General features: G+C 39.7%; 1 protein-coding gene, 1 non-coding gene and 1 pseudogene across 7 annotated transcripts; all 3 read right to left on the reverse strand.

Moving 5' to 3' along the window:
- Positions 1 to 632: 632 nt before the first annotated feature.
- On the reverse strand, positions 633 to 19365 carry Kansl2 (KAT8 regulatory NSL complex subunit 2). 6 transcript variants are annotated; one of them, XM_063254653.1, is made up of 10 exons: positions 19188 to 19365; positions 18230 to 18488; positions 17022 to 17200; positions 16582 to 16696; positions 13709 to 13876; positions 13427 to 13589; positions 11295 to 11391; positions 5884 to 6137; positions 2155 to 2274; positions 633 to 1270 (listed from the first exon to the last, which is right to left on the reverse strand). In XM_063254653.1, exons 2-10 carry the CDS (start codon positions 18478 to 18480, stop codon positions 1139 to 1141), a joined length of 1479 nt encoding a protein of 492 aa, XP_063110723.1. In that variant the 5' UTR covers positions 18481 to 18488; positions 19188 to 19365; the 3' UTR covers positions 633 to 1138. The 6 variants fall into 6 exon arrangements, with proteins under 6 accessions (XP_063110723.1, XP_063110724.1, XP_063110722.1 ...); XM_063254654.1 differs by lacking the exon at positions 19188 to 19365 and adding an exon at positions 19035 to 19147 and having other exon boundaries at positions 5986 to 6137; XM_063254652.1 differs by lacking the exon at positions 19188 to 19365 and adding an exon at positions 19035 to 19147.
- Positions 1490 to 1626, reverse strand: LOC111753325 (small nucleolar RNA SNORA2/SNORA34 family). The gene has a single exon (XR_002788143.1). It is a non-coding gene; the product is annotated as a small nucleolar RNA SNORA2/SNORA34 family (small nucleolar RNA).
- LOC111753329 (small nucleolar RNA SNORA2/SNORA34 family) lies at positions 10970 to 11096 on the reverse strand (annotated as a pseudogene).
- Positions 19366 to 19816: the final 451 nt, after the last annotated feature.

A 19816-nucleotide genomic window follows, 5' to 3' on the forward strand; every position in this document is an offset into this window, starting at 1 on the left:
AAGATTCAGCATCGAAAAATTCTAACAGACTGGGGAAGCAGCTTAGTGGTGGGGCATTTACCATGAGGCCATGGATCCCACCCCAGTGCCACAAATAATTTAAGCCTCAGGACCCAGCATCAAATCCCACTTGCCCGTATGTTTTATGTACAACCCTAGCACTAGATAACTTTAATATGATTAACTATGCATCAATTTGTTTTTACAGTATTAGGGACTAAATCCAGGGCCTTCATACTGAGTTACATGCCGAGGTGTTTTTTTTTCAGACAAGGTTTCACAATACTAACTTGTTAAATTGCCCAGGCTGGTCTCATACTTGCAATCTTCCAATCTGTTTTACCTCAGAGTACAACCAGGTTTATACCAACCCATTAAATTTTAAGAAAAAATTAAATTGAGAGTTGGGAAATCAGAGTGTAGGGTAAAAATAAATTTTGCAACTAGTTGGCTTTAATGAAGTCTGACCTGTCTTCATTTACTTCTTGTAGGTTTCCACCTTATCCTCCAACCCAAAATGAGCTACTAAAAATTCTCTTGATATTGAAAAAAAGTGTCCCATTTTCCTTTCCCCAGAGACCACTCCCTACAGACACTCTTAAACACAAACATGCAATTGATTCAGCCAACTCTTTTACATTTCCAAGTATTAACATTTAATAGAAACTATATACAATAAATTCGTACTGTATCTTACATAAGATAGCCCACCACAGAAATTTACATAGATTAAAGGATACATGGTTAAGGAGGGCCCAGTCCTCTGGGATAGTTCTCAGAGGATAAAAGTCAAGCACTCAGTTAAGAAGGGGTCAGACTTAAGTGAATGTGATAACGAAACGCTGAAATGCAGGCCTTTGGATAGATAACCAGACACTGATAACCAATCAATATTTCAAAGGCACCATTCTTAAACACAGCCCCCACCTAGTCATCTATGTGGATTTTTTGCCCATGACTTAGGAAATGCCACTCCAAAGATGTCTTCCCCATTAGGCAAAGTTCCAAACATTCACTCAATCCCAGAGATAAAGATTACCTTTCCTCCTTGCCCAAGATGGAAAGAAACCCACAACTTTTGGACACTAATGACCCATTCTCCCCAAATTTAGCTTTTATTTAGAGGGAAAACAAACTGTCAACTGACAGAAGTGGGTTCTCGCTTCCCATTTGCAGTAGCCAATCCACTTTGAGGCAATGGTGCACAGACTTTCTCAGAATTTCGAGATCCCTGGGATCTGCACCCATCTCCAGCCATTTGCATCTGGCCCTGTGAAAAGGAATAAACACACTGGGTTAGAAATTCACTATGGTCTGAAGCATGAATCTGACCTACCAAAGCCCCTATTATGGTAGCAACAAGATGACGAATGTAGAAATTAAAAAGAACTCTGGATGGCTGTTTCTCCCAATACTTTGTTATCCTACCCCTTACAGTTAAATTAGTTATAGCATTCTTAAGGCTCTCCCAATGGGAGAAAGAAGTGTTAGTTGTTTCTTCCAAATGAAATAGTCATTCTCTACTGAGGTTCCAGAGATGCCAACAAACCACAGGAAGTCATTCATATAGGCCTCTGCTTGAAACCAACAGCTATTATATAACTGCTGGTCTTCAGTCAGGGCCATAAGCACCCCACCCTTCACATTCTGGTCCTTATTCTACAATAAGAACAATCCCAGTGAAGAACTCTTAAATGGTACAATTTACCTAAAATCCTTGCCTCAAACTGTCATTTAAACAAATGTTCTACACTAAGAGCAGAGGACATGAGATGGTGTAAGGCCCATCTGGAGAACTGGAGAACTGGAGAAGGACATTTTGAAACAGAAAACCACCACCCTTGCAGCATTGAGAAATGAACCCAGGAAGAAAGGAAGGAGGGAGGGAAGGAAAGAAGGAGAGACAAAAGGGACGAGGGGAGGGACAAGTAAGGGGAGAAGAAGGGGAGGACACTTATTTATATTCAGGAGGTTGAATGCCAAGTGAAAAAAGTACTTTTCTTATATGGTATTATGTGAATGCCAGTGCAGGTATCTATATTCTACTCATGATGACATCCCCAATTTCTGGAGTACACGCTAGACAGCAGGAAACTCTCTGCCAGGCTAAGTCACTAAGTAAGGGAAGTCTAGACAGCGTTATTCTTCACTTGCCAGTATGTCCACTGGGCCTTCAGCAATTTCTTTGATTGAATGATCTTCAAGGCTTAGTGAAGGATCAAAAAGCAAGGGTGAAGGAGGGCACTGCATACCATCACCTACAACATCCAAGTCCTATGAAAGAAAGAGAAAAGTTTTATCAGCAATATAAAGGGAATTAAGCCGAAGTTGGCATATTTTTTAGCACACTTCACAGCTATTCTCAGGTCTCACCTTCATTCTTTACCTAGCAGAACATTCAAAAATAAAACAAAATCCAAAAGCACTGAGAACCTTTCCTTGCCACTGATATAAAATAGACACCAACTGGGTATGATAACACAAACCTGTAAACTCTGTTCTCAGGAGGCTGAGACAGGAGGATCACCATGAATTCAATGCCAGCTATAATTAGCAAGACCCTGTCTCAAAAGTTTTTAATTTTTTAAATAAAAATAAAGCAGAGAGGGGTTAAGTTTTTTAAAATAAGAAATGTCATGTACATGTACCAACTCCCTACAATGAAGGTAATCATTATAAAATTGGCATCAATTTTTAAAAGTTTAAAAAAAAATTTTAAAGAGCAAAATAAGAGTTACCAGGAGAGAGAGAGAGAGAGAGAGAGAGAGAGAGAGAGAGAGAGAGAGAGACCCCAGTACAGTGGGTTAAAAAAGCAAATTCCTAGAAAAAGTCATTAAAAGTAGAATACTGGGCCAGGTGTGGTAGCACACACCTCTAATCCCAGCAGTGAGGAGATTGAGGCAGGAGGATCATTCCAAATTTGAAACCAGCCTGGGCTACACAGTAAGCTCAATCAAGACCAGCCTGAACTGCATAGAGAAACCCTGTCTTAAAAGACAAAAAAAGAAAAAGTAAAGTAATATACTGTTACCAGGACCTGGGAGAAAAAGGATCGTCAGGAGTTCAAGGCCAGCCAGGATTACATAGTGAGTTCAAGTGCACTATACAGCAAGATCCCAGCTTGAAAAACCAAAACATAAAATAAAAAGCAATGAAATGAAAACCACCCAAGTCTCAAAATGACAATTTAAAAAAAGAATAGAATGGGAATTTTTCAGTAAGAGGTATATGAAAGGCTCTTCTCACATATACAAGTGCCACCTTTTATAAGAACTGCAACTGGGGAAAGGAATCAGAGATCAGCAAGTGGTAATATAAAGCAGACACCAACTGGGTGTGATAACACAAACCTGTAAACTGGTAGAAACGGGAGACACCTGGCTCTATCTTGGCCTACACATGCACCACATAACCATCTATTGAGCAGATCAATTCCCTTAACAAAGTCAGAGGCCAGTTATGAGCTTCCTACACCCTGACCAACTGAGAAAACAGGAGCCTGGCTCAAGTGCACCATAAAACTGAAAAAGGAACCTCAACATCCAGCCTCTGCCTGGAAGGAGTAGGACTGCACCTCACATATAGCACCCTTAACTTTAAGGCCCCCTCCATCATTTGTTTTTAACTCAAACTCTAGTAGCAAAGGTCATGAGCTTCCCTAGATCATAGGAAAAAAGGGCAACAGAATTAATGACACACAAGCACTTTCAAGGGCTTCAATCTCTGAGAAGAATATAGAGAGGTGGCTTAAAATATACTCCTGTTTCTCCCTTACATCAAAAACCTCAACCATAGCTAGGAGTACAGCTCCAAGCTGACAGCAGATAGGACTGGCATATATGTATGGCTCTCTAGACCACAGTGGAGAGAAGGTGGCACTTATACAGACACTCAGGAGTTTATGACCTGAAGCAACAAAGAAAAGGGCTTTAAAAAGGAAGCACCAACCAAACCTGGTGGTGTGCCCTTAATCCCAGTTTTGCAAGGTTAAGGACCATGTGTTCAATCCCAGACTCAGCTACAAAGCAAGACCCTGTATTCAAAATAAAAAGGTGAGCCAAAAATACAGCTCAGTGGCATAGTGGCACAGCACCTACCTGGCAAGTGCAAGGTTCTCAGTTCAGTTTCCAGTACTTAAAAAGTAAGCTGACCTGGGTAGTACAGCTCAGTATGAAGACCTTGGGTTCAAATGAAACAAATCACAACTCTTTATCTCCAGGAAAGCATTTTTTTTAAAACCTCAAGTGCCCAACAACTACCTCCCCAAAGATTGTCTTCTAAACCTCTTAACTATGTGAACAGAAAGAACCAGATGGTCACAGAACAGAACAGAGGTTGTTTTAAACTGGTGAACAAAAAGACAGGAACATGCAGCTCCTGCTGAAAAAGCACAAGGTAAAAAAAAAAAAATTAACTTCTTAGTATTTAACCAAGAAAGAAAATGTTCTTGCCAGTCACGGTGGTACACACTTATAATCTCAGCACTGACGAGGCTGAGGCAGAAGGATTGCAGCAAGTTCGAGGCCAGCTTGGGTTACACAGTGAGTTCAAGGCCAGCCTGAACTACAAAACAAGACCCTGGCTCCAAAAAAAAAAAAAGGAACAAAAAGAATGCTCTGTATACAGAAATAAACACTAGTATGGTAGTCAGGGACATATGTCAGCGATAGACCACTTGCCTAATATGCATGAAGTCCTGGGTTCAATCCCCAACACCACCAAACAAAAACAAACTTAGTAAGGCAAAAACTTGCTGAGTATAGTGAGATATGCCTGTAATTCCAGCACTCTGGAGACTGGAGGATCCTACATGAGTTCAAGGTCAGCCTAAGTTACATAAATTCAAGGCCAGTATGGACTACATAGAGAAACCATCTCAAGAAAAAAAAAAAGTAACACTTAGAAAAATAAAAAAGGCCTGGGCACATAGCTCCCTGAGAAGGTCCTGGGTTCAATCACTACTACCAAGAAAAAATGTGTATATATGTATATGTGTATGTATATATATATATATATATACATACACATATACATATATACATACTTTTCTATTATAAGTAACAAATTCATACCAGTAGAAACTTACAGACAGTTTCAGAAGTATTAGTATGAAACAATTTTGCTTTTTCATTAAAACGTTAGTAGGTTAAAAAATAAGCCCACTTCTAAGTGTATTCAAAACTAATTAGAGAATTAGAAACATGTCCATCCAAAAATTTGCATATAAATGTTCACAACAGAATATTCCTTAAGGGGCAAAAAGTGGAAAACAGCTCATATACACATCAAGTGGATTTAAAAAGTGTGATGTAAGGGCTATGGGTAGCTGAAAGCTAGAATGCTTGCCTAACACATGCACGGCCCTGTGTTCAATTCAGGAGTACCAAAAAGGTATGCCAACACAGTAAATTCATCCACAAAAAGGAATGAAGTAATTAAGACACACTACAATACAGATGAACCTTAAAACATTATGCAAACTTTAAAAAGCCAAAATAGGCAAAACTTACAGACAAAAAGTATGCTAGTAGTTAACAAGGGCTCAGGAAGGGAAGGAGAAAATGAGACATGACTGGTGAAACACTGGCTTTCTTTCTGGGGTGATAAAAATATTCCGAAATTAAAGAGTAGCACCAGGCAAAGGGTAAAATTTATGTTAAATGAATTACAGTCCAAAAATATATTTAAAAAATAGGAAATATTAAAAAAAAAATAGGAAGTAGGCCAGAAAGTCTCTAAATGAACATGCTAACACACAAACACAACTATACATCTATATCACTTCGAAATTATTATCAATTCTCCTGATCACAGAAGACTATTCTCACCATGAACAATGGCCTTGTCTCAAGGGCCAATGAGAGCAGAGCTTCTCTAACTTACATCACTGAACTCCAGTGGTAAACTCTCAGTGGGCTGGAGCTCAGCAGCACTCAAGTACAGATCCATGGGGCCGGCTTCCAGATCGTCTGGCACAGACAGTACCTGCTCGGGCTTATACATCTGAGGAGGCAGCTGGAAATGCAGTGGACAGCAGGGATCCTCAGAAAGGCTTACAGGAACTGCTTTGTTGCAGGGGACCTCTTCAGATCCCTGGCAGCATTTGAAGAGAACTTGATTCGTATCCTGACAAATATCTGTAGAAAAATGGTCAAGGAAAATAAAACAGGTTCTACTGAAATACAAAATGCATAGGTCCCTCTATGAAAACTAGAAGCATACAGTGAATACAACATCTCATAAAGAAAATGAAACGTACATATTAGTTTTTTATATTTCTCCTTTTAAAAAAAAATTTTTTTTGGCCTTTTGAGACAGAGTCTTGCTTCACAGTTCAGCCTGGCCACGAGCTCACTTTGTATCCCAATCCTCCTGCCTCAGCTTCCCGAGTAGCTAGGATTATAGGCATGAGCCAGGGTATCTGGCAATTTTGTTTTTGAAACAGGGTCCCACTTTGTAGTTCAGACTGGCCAGGAACTCAGTGATCCTCCTAACTCAGTCTCAAGAATCATCAATCTGAGCTTACAGGTGCATGCCACAACTGGCAGTTCTCAAAACTGTCAGTACCATTTCGGAGCATTCTAAATCTGGCTCTACCAATAATTTAAAACTAATCCCTCAATGGAAGTGAATGAGAAATAAAAGAATGAAGATGTAATATCTGTTATGTATCTACTCCCCATGAATATACTCATTTCCTATTACAAACATGTACTAATTTAAAAAGTTCATTTAATTAAAAAGAAAGTAATAAAACTGGTCCTCAACCTGCTTTTCCTGTTCTCCCTATGACAACACTAAGCAAGCAGCAATAGCACTACTAGGAACAAACATACACATAGTTAGAAGGGGCCAGGGATTTAGCTCAGTGGCTTAAGTGCCTGCCTGGCAAGCACAAGGTCATGAGTTTGATCCCTGGTACCAAAATAAAAACCGCTGGGGCGCATACTCAGAAGACATAAATTACAGCAAACACAAATAGTTTGCAGAAGCCTGGCTACATTCGCAAAAATTTCCTAGATTTTGTTCTTGTAACATGACAAATACACGATCCTGGGAAAAATACAACCTGACATTCACTAAACATCATATCTTTTTTTTTTTTTTTTGATACTGCAGATCGAACTTGTGACCTTGTGCTTGCCAGACAGGCACTTGTGCAGCTGAACTAAACCCCTAGCCAAGTATCATATCCTGACAAGGAATAAAGTTTTGATGCCTTCCTCCACCCCAACCCCCATCCCAAGAGGATGGTAGAGGAGAGTCCTGGTACACAAACCTAAAGAAAAAAGACAATTTTGCTTATGAGGGCCCATGGAAAACAATGACTCTTACAGCAACTTCTGCTGGGGTAGAAACAATATTTTCAACTTGGCAAAGAAGCTCCACAGGATGAAAAAATTTTACATCCCAGTATGTACGTGATTAGGTCACTAATTTGTTTTAGATCAAATTTCAAATTACTTTATAAAATAACATTTTGTTAAACTATCTTAAGTCTGTCTCTCTCAAGACAGGTTCTCAGGAAGTCACTAAATTGCCCAGGGGGACTCAAAACTTCTGATCTTCCTAGAATGGTGGGATTACAGACAAGTGCCACCTTACCTAACTTGCAAACTAGATGGTTATTTTGCTGATTGATAAGGGTTAAACTTGACCCCTTTTTTAAACTAAAAGCTAAAAATTTTTGTTTTGGTTCCAGGGATTGAACTTCCGACCTTGCACTTGCCAGGCAGGCACTTAAGCTACTCAGCTAAATCCCCAGCCCAACTACAATATTTTTAAAACAAATTATACTAGGATTATAAAGAAATTATGCATAATTTCTCAACTTTTTTTTTAAATTTTGAGACAAGGTCTCACTATGTAATCCAGGCTGATTTTGAACTATGTCTGGTCTGAAAGCAATCCTCCTGGTGCCTCAGTCTCCTATGTGCTGGGATTACAGGCATGTATCACCACATCTGGCTCTCACATTAAATATTAGTCTTAAAAAAATTAAAACACCTAGTATAGATTGTAATTGTTAAAAGCTAGAACATTTAACAGATACAGTAGAGCCCTATATCTACTGTCAGTAACATCCCCATCTCCTGCCTTGAGTTAAGTTACGAGAACCAAAATTTTCTCCCACATCACCAAATAGAAGAAAAGGGGCATCACCTGAGAACTTGCTGCAGATAGTACAAATATTTATTGAATGATCAAAAATATGCTAAATAAACATTAATGGAATAATCTGACATTTTAAGAAAAGCTAAATAATGTACCTAAGAAGCTCAAGAATATTTAATTAACATTTACAACTTTCATCCATTAAATGTTCAAACAATTATTTTCGTAGAACTCAAAGGACTTTTACAAGTCTCTTGTATAATATCATGAGAGCTTAAAAACTCCTCTCCCATCCTCTTCCACCCCCTTTTCCTTTCATATGGGGACAACAGAGATGAAAAGGGAATGGTTGACCTACAACTAGAGTTTGGATCCTTCACTTTCAGTCCAGTGTTGTCTCCATTAGACCAGAGTAAAGAGTTAACAGGTCACCAATGGCAGTCGAATCTTTCTCTGGGGTACGGACTTAAGGAAGGGTAAGTAACTTAAGCAGCTATGGAATAGAAAGGAAAAGACCATAAATGCAAAAAAATAATTCCCTTCACCTCTTTAAATACATTTTATCATCAACTATGCTTTTTAAAATATATTCTAGCATACTATGAGTACAGCGTTTTAAGAAATACTGAAGTCCTTAGTACAGTGAAAGAAGTATAAAGTAAAAAAAAGGTATCATATTCTCTCCATGTAAAAATACCATGTTACATTCTCTCCCAGTATTTAGTTCCACGTAGTTAAATTTAGGCTACCAAAAGTTTGTATCCAAAAAAAATTTGTATCTCATTTTTGTCAGTCACATTATCATCCATGTATATTCAAATATTTAATGCCTAAAAATACCCCAAATTATCTGCCAAAATTTACTTCACTATTCTCTAAATTTTTGGAGGGGAGAAGGGTTTAGAGAAGTTTCTGCTATGCAGTTCAGACTGGCCTCAAACTCATGGTGATCCTCCAGCCTCAGTCTGAGTGGGCACTACAGGTGTGTGCCACTATGCTCAGCTCAATCATTAAACATCTTAAAGCTGTCCCTGGTTAGAATATTAAAAATATGGTCTGCAATTCATAATCTTCTCAAAATAAAACCTCACAGATGTATTTACCTATCAAACAATGCTTTGTAATAGTCCATAGAGTACTTCTCTCTAGATTCCTTAATCCTGTTAAAATTTTAGCACTGTTAACTCATTAACAAAAAAAATCATTGTGAGAGATGCTGCTGTCATTCTAGCAGTATCCTATTGTATGGTCAGTTAGTATTTTAAATTTCAACATACAAACTGTTTCCAAAAATGGGATGCTTTTGTTCCTTTCAATAAATATGCCTTTAGCTAGGCGTGGCAGTGCCCACATGTAATCCCACCACTTGGGAGTCTGAGGCAGTAGGATCACTGCAAATTTTAGGCCAGCCAGAACTGCACTGAGATGGTCTCAAAAGCACAAAAAAATAAAAATTAAAAATTAAAAATACTGCCTTTAAATCATCTTCTAAAGTCTCCTATGGGACCATATTTACATTAGACTACAACACTTTTCATGGTGTTTAATGGATCTTGACAGTGCATCCTTATCACAGTTAAAAATTCATTTTTACACTATACACACTTGTTAAATATTCACTTTTACAAGAAACACAAAATTTGCTAGATTTGTCTGGCAAGAGATACCAAATACTTGGAAATGAAAGTGAATTTCCTTTGCCATGTATGGTGGCATGTGCCTGTAGGCCCAGCTACTCAGGAAGCTGAAGATCACTTGAGCCCAAGAGTCTAAGGTAAGCCTAGTCAACATGTGAGTCTGTCTCAAAAAATAATTTTTTTCTTTAATAAAAACAAAACCTTAGCCCTGCATGGTAGCATACTCCTGTAATCCTAGCATTGGGAGGCTGACGTAGGTGGATCATTGCAAATTCAAAACCAGCCTGGGCTACAAAGAGAGCCCAAGGCCAGCCTGAACCACATAGCAAGACCCTGTCTCAAAAAGAAAAGAAAAAAAAAAAAAAAAGAATTTGATTTTTAAGTGAAAATCTATTTATTATTTAATTTTTTATTATTTTTTTGTTTGTTTTCTGAGACAAAGTCTCAGTATGTAGCCCAGGCTGGCCTCAAACTCAGCATTCCTTCTGCCTCCGGAGTGCTGCAATTACAGGTGTGTTTACCACCAGGCCAGCTGGAAGACCTTGGTCTTTTGACCAAAAAATTGATTTTTCAATTCAGTTTATTAAATATTTTAGCAACTTGTTAACTGTTGTAACAGACGTCTAGTAAACGATTATGCTCCTTAATATATAAAACGTTTGTGCAAATAATTAGAAACTGAAGATAAATGCTATCTGTGGACAAGTGGTAAAAAGTGCTTATCTCACTCTAAATAAACAAGGAAACAAAATTTTAATCTATAGTTGTAATATTTCTTTTTTTAAATAAATTTAAATTTGAGAAAAGGTCTTGCTATCTACTCAAGCTGGCCCTGAACTAACTACACAGCTCAGCCTGGTCCAAACTTGCAGCAGTTCCTTTTTGGATTTGTTTGTCTGTTTTTGGTTTTTGTTTCTTTGAGACAAGATGTTCCTAACTAGTGCAGGTTGGCCTTGAACTCACAGCCATCCTCATGCTTCAGCCTCCCAAGTGCTAGGATTACAAGACTTGCATCACCATATTTGGCTTAAAATTTACCTTTTTTAGTGGTTGTGTCTTTCTAATGAATTGACCATCATTTTTTTTTTTTTTTGGTCTTTTTGAGATAGGGTCTCGCTATGCAGTTCAGGCTGGCCTTGAGCTCACTTTGTAGTCCAGGCTGGTCTTGAACTTGTAACAATCCTCCTGCCTCAGCCTCCCGAGTATTGGGATTACAGGCGTGAGCCACCACGCCTGGCTGACCATTACATTTCTAAAGTTCTGAAATGGCCAACAGACCATAAAAAGATATCACTTTAGGCTCTTGCTTGAAACTAACAACTTCAAAAAACGGCTGGCTGCCAGGGATTTAGCTCAGTGGCCAAAGTGCCTGCCTGGCAAGTGCAGGGTTGTGAATTCAATCCCCGGTACAAAAAAATGCTGGCCTTGATTCAAGGCCAAAGGAAAACCAAGACCTTCAATTAAGCAAATGTGCACAGATTCCCACTAGCCCTCATATAACTAGCAAAGCAAGAGACTAAACTAGCAGTTTAAAAAAGATACGAGTAAGGCAGTGTCTGGTCATTGGAAGAGACTGATTGGAACAACGAACATCATCCACAAAGGCCAAGCACCTCTGACTGGAACGAGTGGTATGGGCCTGAAAAGGAGAAAACAGATAAAACAAACCCACAAAAAGCATAACCAACCAACTGTAATGAGAACAATTAAGGTATACACAAAAAGTGTATCTAAAGGCTAGAGAAAAAAATAACATTTAACAAACTGATTCATCATTATGCAAAAAAGTAAAATATAAAATCTCACATATGAAGAGTTAACTTTCGTCACAGCTATATCTCTCCCTGTACACAAGTGTATGTACTGCAGTCCTCCCCTTATGTGAGGTTTCAGTTGCTTTTAGTCAGTCTTGATTAAAAATATTAAGTGGAAAACTATAGATATAAAGAATTAACTAATTTTAAGCAACTTTTGTTACATTATATTGTCAGAATTGTTCTATAATTATTGTTAATCATTGTGCCAAATTTCTAAACTATCATTATCCCAGGTACTTTACAGGTGAACAAAATAAACAATACTTAAATTTTTAAAACTTACAATGAAAGTAATCATTATGTACTGAAACATATACTAATAAAATTTTTTTTAATTTAATGGGCAGGTGATACAGCTCAGTGGCACAGTGCCTGCCTTATAAGCACTAGGTACTGAGTTCAATTTTCAGTACCAAAAAATAAATAAATCATAGTAAAGGACATATTGAATATTCAAAATACTCCCTTTGCTTTGAACACACTTATCCCACCATTCTTGTCTCTTTTTGAAGCAGTTCTAGGACTCCCCTTCAGTGAGTGTCTTTCTGAGAAGCAATTAAAAATATGGTGAATGTGGCTGGGAAGTACCTTCCAAGGGAAAGGCAGGCTCATAGTAAAAACAATATATTGTGTCTTCATCCACTTTACCCAGATCTGGCACCTCATACATAACATATAGACTATATATAACGTATAGACTCTTCCCCAAAGTCAAAATGACCATGAAGAGTAAACATGTGATTCAATTCAGGACATCCAGATAACTATAAAAGCTCAACTACAGATATGAAAGAACACTTTTCCAACTGCTTCAGAAAGCAGTAATGATGGGGTGTGTTCAAAAGGGAAATTTTTAAGAGTAGGAAAATCTGGGCTGGGGATTTAGCTCAGCGGCATAAGTGCCTGCCTTGCAAGCAGGCACTCGTGAGTTCAATTCCCCGGTACCGATAAAAAGGAAAAAGACCAAAAAAAAAAGAGTAGGAAAATCTGTTGGGTAATAATAGCTGCTGAGATATAGCAGAGGTCCTGAATACATTGCTGAGTGGGGAAGCCAAGAGGGGAAGTATTTTGAGGGGCATCTATAAATGATAACACATCTTTCACTATAATACACTTTTATTAAAAATTAGACCTTCATTGTATTATTTGATTATGCCTTGAACATACAGGAAAAGACTGTACACAGGATCCAATAATACCTGTAGTTCCAGGCTGACCTCTACCGGGGTCTTCAAACATATCCTTAAGGGATGAGGTACTACTGTATAGTTTAACATTTTTTCAAACTAATTTGTGTTTTAGTAGCAGAATCTTTAAAAACTGTAACTTTATATGGAGCTTCAAAACGAAAAACATAAAACAAGACTCTCAAACAACTTAAGCTTAACTTAAGCTTAAGCTTAACTTGTGCCCCTATCAGTTTGTTTTACTATTTTTGGTTTTTTGAGATAAGATCTCACTGTGAAGTACTTCAGGTTGGCCTTAAACTAACTATGTAGCCCAGGGTCACCTCAAACACATGGCAATCCTTCTGCGGCAACCTTCCTGGGATTACAGATGTGCACCACCACACCTGGTCATGCCTGTGTCTTAAGTGATAAATACCTGAACCAAAAAACTTAGAAATCCATCCCTAAACATCCCAATTTAAATATGAGACCCAGAAAACTCAAGCTATCTGTGCAGGCCCAGGCTGGTCAACAGGAGACTAGAACATATCTCCTGACTTCCAGCTAACTGCTTTTGCTGAAGCCCCATTGAGTTAGATTTCACAGCCAGGATTGAACAGTGTTTTAACAATTTAATAATTTGATAAATAAAATGCATATATCCCTAAAGAGTACACGAATCAGTTACCTGCTGGGCACCACCATCTGTGGCCAGCATTCTGCGTTCCTTCAGTTGCCTGTGTAGTAAGGCCTCCACTCCATAGCGCTGGCGATATCGCCGGAGACATTTTAATCGCTTTAAATTTTCTCGTTCTTTAGCTAAAAGTCCCTCTGGGCCAGTCAGGAGACTGCTGCCTAGACAGATACAAAAGTCAACATATAATTTGCCACCAAACCATCAAGAAGAAGCCACTCCAACGTTAACAGAGAAATCTCTGGCTGTAAAACAGGCAGTTCAACTGCATAAAACTTGCCTAAAGCCTCATGTTCCACTTTGCGGTTATGTAAGTACCGGCGCTTCTTCTCCTTGAGCAGATGCTGAAGTCGTTTAAACTGATCAATGTACAAAGACTGCAAACGAATTAATTTCTCTCGCATAATCAGGGCCACTTCTTCTGCTGTGTAGACACCAGCATGTCTAGAATAAAAGATTCAAAAAAATAACAAGATTGAGCAAAGCATAAGAAAACACAAAAATAAAATCCAAGTTTAAAAGTAGAACAGTAGCTCGGTGAGGTGACACTTGCCTTTAATCCCAACACTTGGGAGGCTGAGGCAAAAAGATCACCATGAGTTTGAGACCAACCTGAGCTACATAAAAGAGTTCAAGACCAGCCTGAATGGCATAGTGAGACCATTTCAAAAACAACAAATCAAAAAAAAGTAGAAAAGTATAGAAATTCAGCCCCCAGCTGTTATTTAACAAGCAGTCAGTAGAAACAGAAACAATCATTTTAAAGCACAAGAACACTTTCATACAGCATTTTAGCATTCAAATTGTTCAAAAATTTTAGGTTCAATTTGTCTTTGATCCTATGAGCAAAAAAAACAAGCTAGAGCTGGGAATGATGGTGCATACCTGTACTCCCAGCACTCAGAAGGCTGAGGCAGTAGGATCACTGAGAGTTGGAGGCTGGCCTGGGCTACATAATGAGTTCAAGGCCAGCCTGCACTAAAGCAAGACTCTGTCTCAAAAAAACAAAAAAAAAAAGGAAACTAGAAACATATCTTAAGTTTCGTATTTCTGTATTACTTGTTTAAAAATTAACAAATTATAATCTAAATTAGTACTAAACCCGAAAATTATACTTTTTTATTTTGTGATACTAGAGAATGAACCCAAGGGCACTCTTTTGACTGAGCTGCATCTCTATCCCTCAGAGACAGGATTTAATCAATTGTCTAGACTGACCTGAAATTTACTATGATCTTTCTGCCTCAGCCTCTCTGTTGCTAGGATTGTAAGCAATCACCACTTCACTCAGTTTTCTACCTTCTTTGAAAAATTAACTGTGAAGGGCCAGTTATGGTGGTGCACGCCTATAATCCTAGCATTTGTGAGGCTGAGGCAGACAGATCACCATGAGTTTAAGGCCAACCTGTACTACATAGTGAGACTATCTCAGAAAACAAAAACAAATTAGCTGTAAATTCACTGGGACTGAGCAAGTCTGCCCAACTTTTTTCAAATAACTCAGTATATAAAACAAATAAAATCATTTTGCTCAAAAAACACAGCCCAGCTTGGTGTGTCGGCACATATTTGTAATCCCAGCACTCCAGATATTTTAAGTAGGATGACTAAGAAGGTTTGAGGCCAAGTGGGCTACAAATTAAATTCAAGGCCACTCTGTACTACATGAACATACCTTGTCTTCCCCCAAAAATAAGTGAAAGGGGCTGGTAATATAGCTCAGTGTGTGTAAAGCCCTAGGTTCAAACACTAGTAAATTTTTTTTAAAAAGCCTATTGGTCAAGTCTAGATTTCATAACCCCTCTCACTATCTAAAGTACTTCTACCTAAACTATCAGCTGGAAGTGTTAAAGAGGCAGAAGTCACAAGGGGGGTCCCCAATATAGAAAAAATTCACAGCTATAGATGTAGCCAATAGTACAATGCTTGCCTAGCACGCACAAGGCCTTAGGTTCAATCTCCAGCACTGCAATTAAAAAAGAGCTAAAGTCAAGTCATGAAACATATAAATATGAGATTTTGGAGTAGCAATGCTTTTAATGCCTCTGTATCTCCAAAGCTTATCACAGATTAGTGAAGAGGACGACCTTAGTAAAATATAATTAAGAGCCGAGCATGGTGGCACATGCCTGTCACCCCAGCATTCGGGAGGCTGAGGCAGCAGGATTGTTACAAATTCGAGACCAGCCTCAGCTTCAAAGTGAGCCAAGGCCACCCTGAAATGCATAATGAGACCCTGTCTTAAAAAGACCCCTCCCCCAAAAAAAGATATCATTAAGATAATTACTCACATCTGGATTTCTAAGTCAGTTTCTTCTTCTTTCCTTCCTCCAAAATAAAAACCCAAAGTAAATCCTCAGTCTTTTTTTGGAGACAGGGTCTTGGTAAGTTGCCCAGATAGGGCACAAACTTGCAATCCTGCCTCAGCCTGCCAGAGTGTTCAGCATGTGCCACAGTGCCGAAGCTTCAGTTTCCCCCTTATGCATGAAAGCAAACTGTTGAACATTTCTTTACTTTTCTTTGAAAACCATAAACATAACACTTTCTAAAACAAGTAGTTACTCCAGTACCTCACTATTCCTGAGATTTAGAACAAGCACTCACATCCATTTTCTCAACTCTAACCAGGCTATTTCTCATCACCTCCAACCTCGTGTTCAAAAACATCTCACTTTTCTCCCTTATACCTTTTCATATCTAAGATTTAGTGTTCAAACGTTTTTTTCAAAATTACAAGAATTCTACCCAAAAAAAAAGAAGAAAATAAAAACAAATCTGCCAGGCATGGTGTTGCCCACCTGTAATCCCAGCACTCTGGCACATTTGAGGCAGGAAAATGGCAAGTTTGAGGCTAGCCTGGGCAACTTATGGACTCAGCCAAACCTGGTCTCAATTTTAAAGAGGAGGGGCTGGGGGTGCAGCTCAGGGTAAAGGCCCTTCAAACCCAGTACCACAAAAATAAAAAAATAAAATCCTGCCTTCAAGAGAGATGGCATGATGAACCCTGAACACTCAGATACACAGAAACTGTTACAGCTCACAAATAGCTACACTACCACCTTCAACCCTCCTTAGTTAATACTCTACATCACATTCCACACGCTAACTACATAAAATACGCAAATGCTTTATGTGGAGTTACGACTTACTTCAGGGGATCTTCTTGATCACTGTCTATGCTATCAGCTTCACTGTCAGGGTCACCTCTCCATGTCTGATCCACAGTAATGGGTTCCTGGTCCCCATCACTCCAGCTGTCTTCATCTGAGGCAAGGAAGGGAGAGCAGCTATTAAGACTTCCCACCTCTGTAACTCCACCACACAGCTAGGTTACTTAACAGATCAACCCAAATCTTAAATTTAAAATCTTTAACACAGAAAAAGTCACCAGCTCAGGAGAGTGACCTAAGTAAACTCTATTTCAGATTTCAAAGAACTGAATATAGCAATCCTAGAATTCTCACCAAATGCCCCATAAATTAACAGTATTGCCAGATATGTTCCAGGCACAGGACTGGACCAAAACAAGTTCTTTTTAAGTCTTTTTTTTTTTTTTTTTCTTTTTTTTAATTCTAGGAAAGATCCTTACCCAGTATTCGACTGGCTTCACTACGGATACTTTCTGGAGTCTGAGAGCCCACTTCCGTCTTAGCATATGAACTCAGCTGACACAACAGTGTTTCACCCATAGGCCCTGGGCTGGTCTTCTTCATCTGAGCATGAACTGCTAAGGCATTCCTACGGGCATGTTCAGCACAGAAGGACACACTAAGGAGACAAAATATTAATATTTTATAGGCTTCTTCTTGAAAGAGTTCAATGATCTTCTTAGTCACTGATCTTTAGATCACTTCCAAAATCAAAATGACTATTAACTCCTAAAAAAGCCAGTTAAGGGGCTGGGGATTTAGGTCAGTGGCATAAGCGCCTGCCTTGCAAGCAGGCAGTCATGAGTTCGATCCTTGGTACCGAAAAAAAGGAAAAAGACAAAAAAAAAAAGCTAGTTAAATCCAAGGAATTTAACTGGCCCACCGGTCACTTATTTGGTTGTTTTCTTGTGCATAGCCTTGGGTTGGACATCACGCGTGGTAGCTAAACCCACATTTGGCATTATTAAAATGAAAATGCAAGTAGTTTAATCTAATACTTCACCATCAAACAAAACATTCCAACTATAAAAATGTTGACATTATCTCATAACAAATCAGAAAGCCACTTCCATTTTTCAGAATTCTGGAAAGCACATTTTAGTATCAATCCATTGTAGGTAGTAAGATACTGCATACAGTTTTAAACTACATAATACATGCAAAATTATCTAGAAAAGTTATGCTTCTGAAAGGATACCTTTGTGTACATGAAACTGTATATCCTGTGCCTACCTGGCAAGCACGAGGTGGTCAGTTCAATTCCCAGTACCAAAAAAAAGGCATTATGTATCGTCCAAAATACATACATATATACACAATTTTGTATACCATTTAACAAGACACATAGACAACCAAAAGAGCTACCACCCAGCAGTAAGAGAAACCCTTCACCTTACAGATAAAAGATACAAGGAAAGGAACCACCCTAAGCGAGGCGCCCTTTCAGTTTTCAGTACTTTAACGTTCCTTCCCATGAGACATGCCCACACCTCAAATTTTACAAGCCTGTAACCCAAAAGGCAGTTATACCCCAAACCCACATCACAACACATCGCCCATCACCTTAAAACAACAGAGGGCTGCGGGTGGGTCCTGAGTTCAATCTCCAACACAAACTTAAACTTCAACTAAAACAAATTACATATACCTATCTTTCTTTTCTGGCTTTGGGGCAGCACTGGGACATCTTTTTCCATTCTTCGTGGATATATAACTACACTGCTTGAAGGGCGCATTCTTGTCTTCGAGGATATGCTTAATGCAGAATTCCTGTCCTTCCAGACGAGGCTGAGAGCATGGGCGATGAGTGAATGAACAAGACAAGGGCTCCTGCGACCTGGGCACTGGCGTAATCCTCCCCCGGTTGGTTGGCAGGACGTGAATCCGAATTCTGTTCATACCAAAACCTAAGAGGGTGACACAAAAGACCAAAATGCCCACGATATCCGAACAGACTTCTGGCAGTTTCTAAAGGAGCGACAGATAGGATCCCTCAGGGTACTCTCCTAGCTCCCCGCCGCCCTCCAAGGCCCCCCGAACAGTCGAGAGAGCGTCCTTTTAACCTCTGCCTCCCTCAGTGTCCGCCGAATCTTCAGCACTCGCCAGGATGACAACCGGGCGAGCTGGCCCCACGCGGCGCGGCCGCTGCGCCCCGCTGCCCGCTCCCCGCTCCCCGCTCCCCGCGCGCCGCCTTTGTCCCCGCCAGCCTCAGCTCAGGACTCAAAGCTCAGGGCTCAGAGCTCGGCCCCGCCCGACCTCGGGAGCCGCGCAAGCGCCATTTTGTCCCAAAGCTACAGGCACCAAAGAACCCAGCCTGCTTCCAGAAGCCTGTAGGAAGCACAGTGATTCTGACGCTGTTTGAGGCAGATTTACTGCTCTGGGCTGAGAAAAAACGGCGAAACAACAACCTAACTGCAAATACAACAAAAAAGAGACGCCGCCCGCCATCTTACCGCTACCGCCGCGCTCCGCCTCGCAGCGTAGCCAGGCCACTTATGGCAACTGCAGCAGTGCCTAACTCTACCCAGCATTTCTCCGAGCCCCTCGCCAATGATTGGCTGCTGCTCTACGGAGGCGTATCACCATTGGCCGAGATCCGTACTTACAGCGTCTAGGAGGGCTAACTGCGAGAAAATGAGAGGCTGGAAAGGCCGAGACGAGCTGTCTGTCAACTACTCCAGCTCTAGGAGAATAGGCGGCTGGGAAGGCGGGCTGGATATGTACTGTGGATGTTTTTCCATTCCTGATTGTAGCTTACTTTTTGGCATCTTTTCCTGCTGCCCGTGATCCTAGGTAGCTGTTTCCTCACCATTTCTACTCTGAAGGTAAATCAGAGACCAGAAGATCTCAGCATTAATATTTGACTTTCTTTTTATATAAAAAGATTTTAGTGTTCTTTGGTGAGCCTTTCATTTAGTGCAGAGCACTCTTAAACCTCAACTGGCTGTTCACCACTGTTAGGCTGGTAGTTAGCAATCCCGCAGAACAAAATGGGTCTAAGGTTATACATTATGCACATTCCTTCCAATATCCAGCTACCTGACTATTTCTAACAAGGTATACAGCATCCCTGGGCGTAATGGCCTACGCCCAATGATACCAGAAAGAGAAACATTTTTTTTTTAAATCGGTAAGGGGGATCCAACTCACAACCGCCTGCTTGCAAGGCAGGTGTTTATGCCGCTGAGCTAAATCTCCAGCCCAAGAGAAACATTCTTTAAACACCCTTCCACTT

This window comes from Cavia porcellus, unplaced genomic scaffold (assembly GCF_034190915.1).
Source record: "Cavia porcellus strain 051 isolate PalLab524CR breed Dunkin Hartley unplaced genomic scaffold, mCavPor4.1 scaffold_8, whole genome shotgun sequence".
In the NCBI taxonomy this organism is placed as follows: domain Eukaryota; kingdom Metazoa; phylum Chordata; class Mammalia; order Rodentia; family Caviidae; genus Cavia; species Cavia porcellus.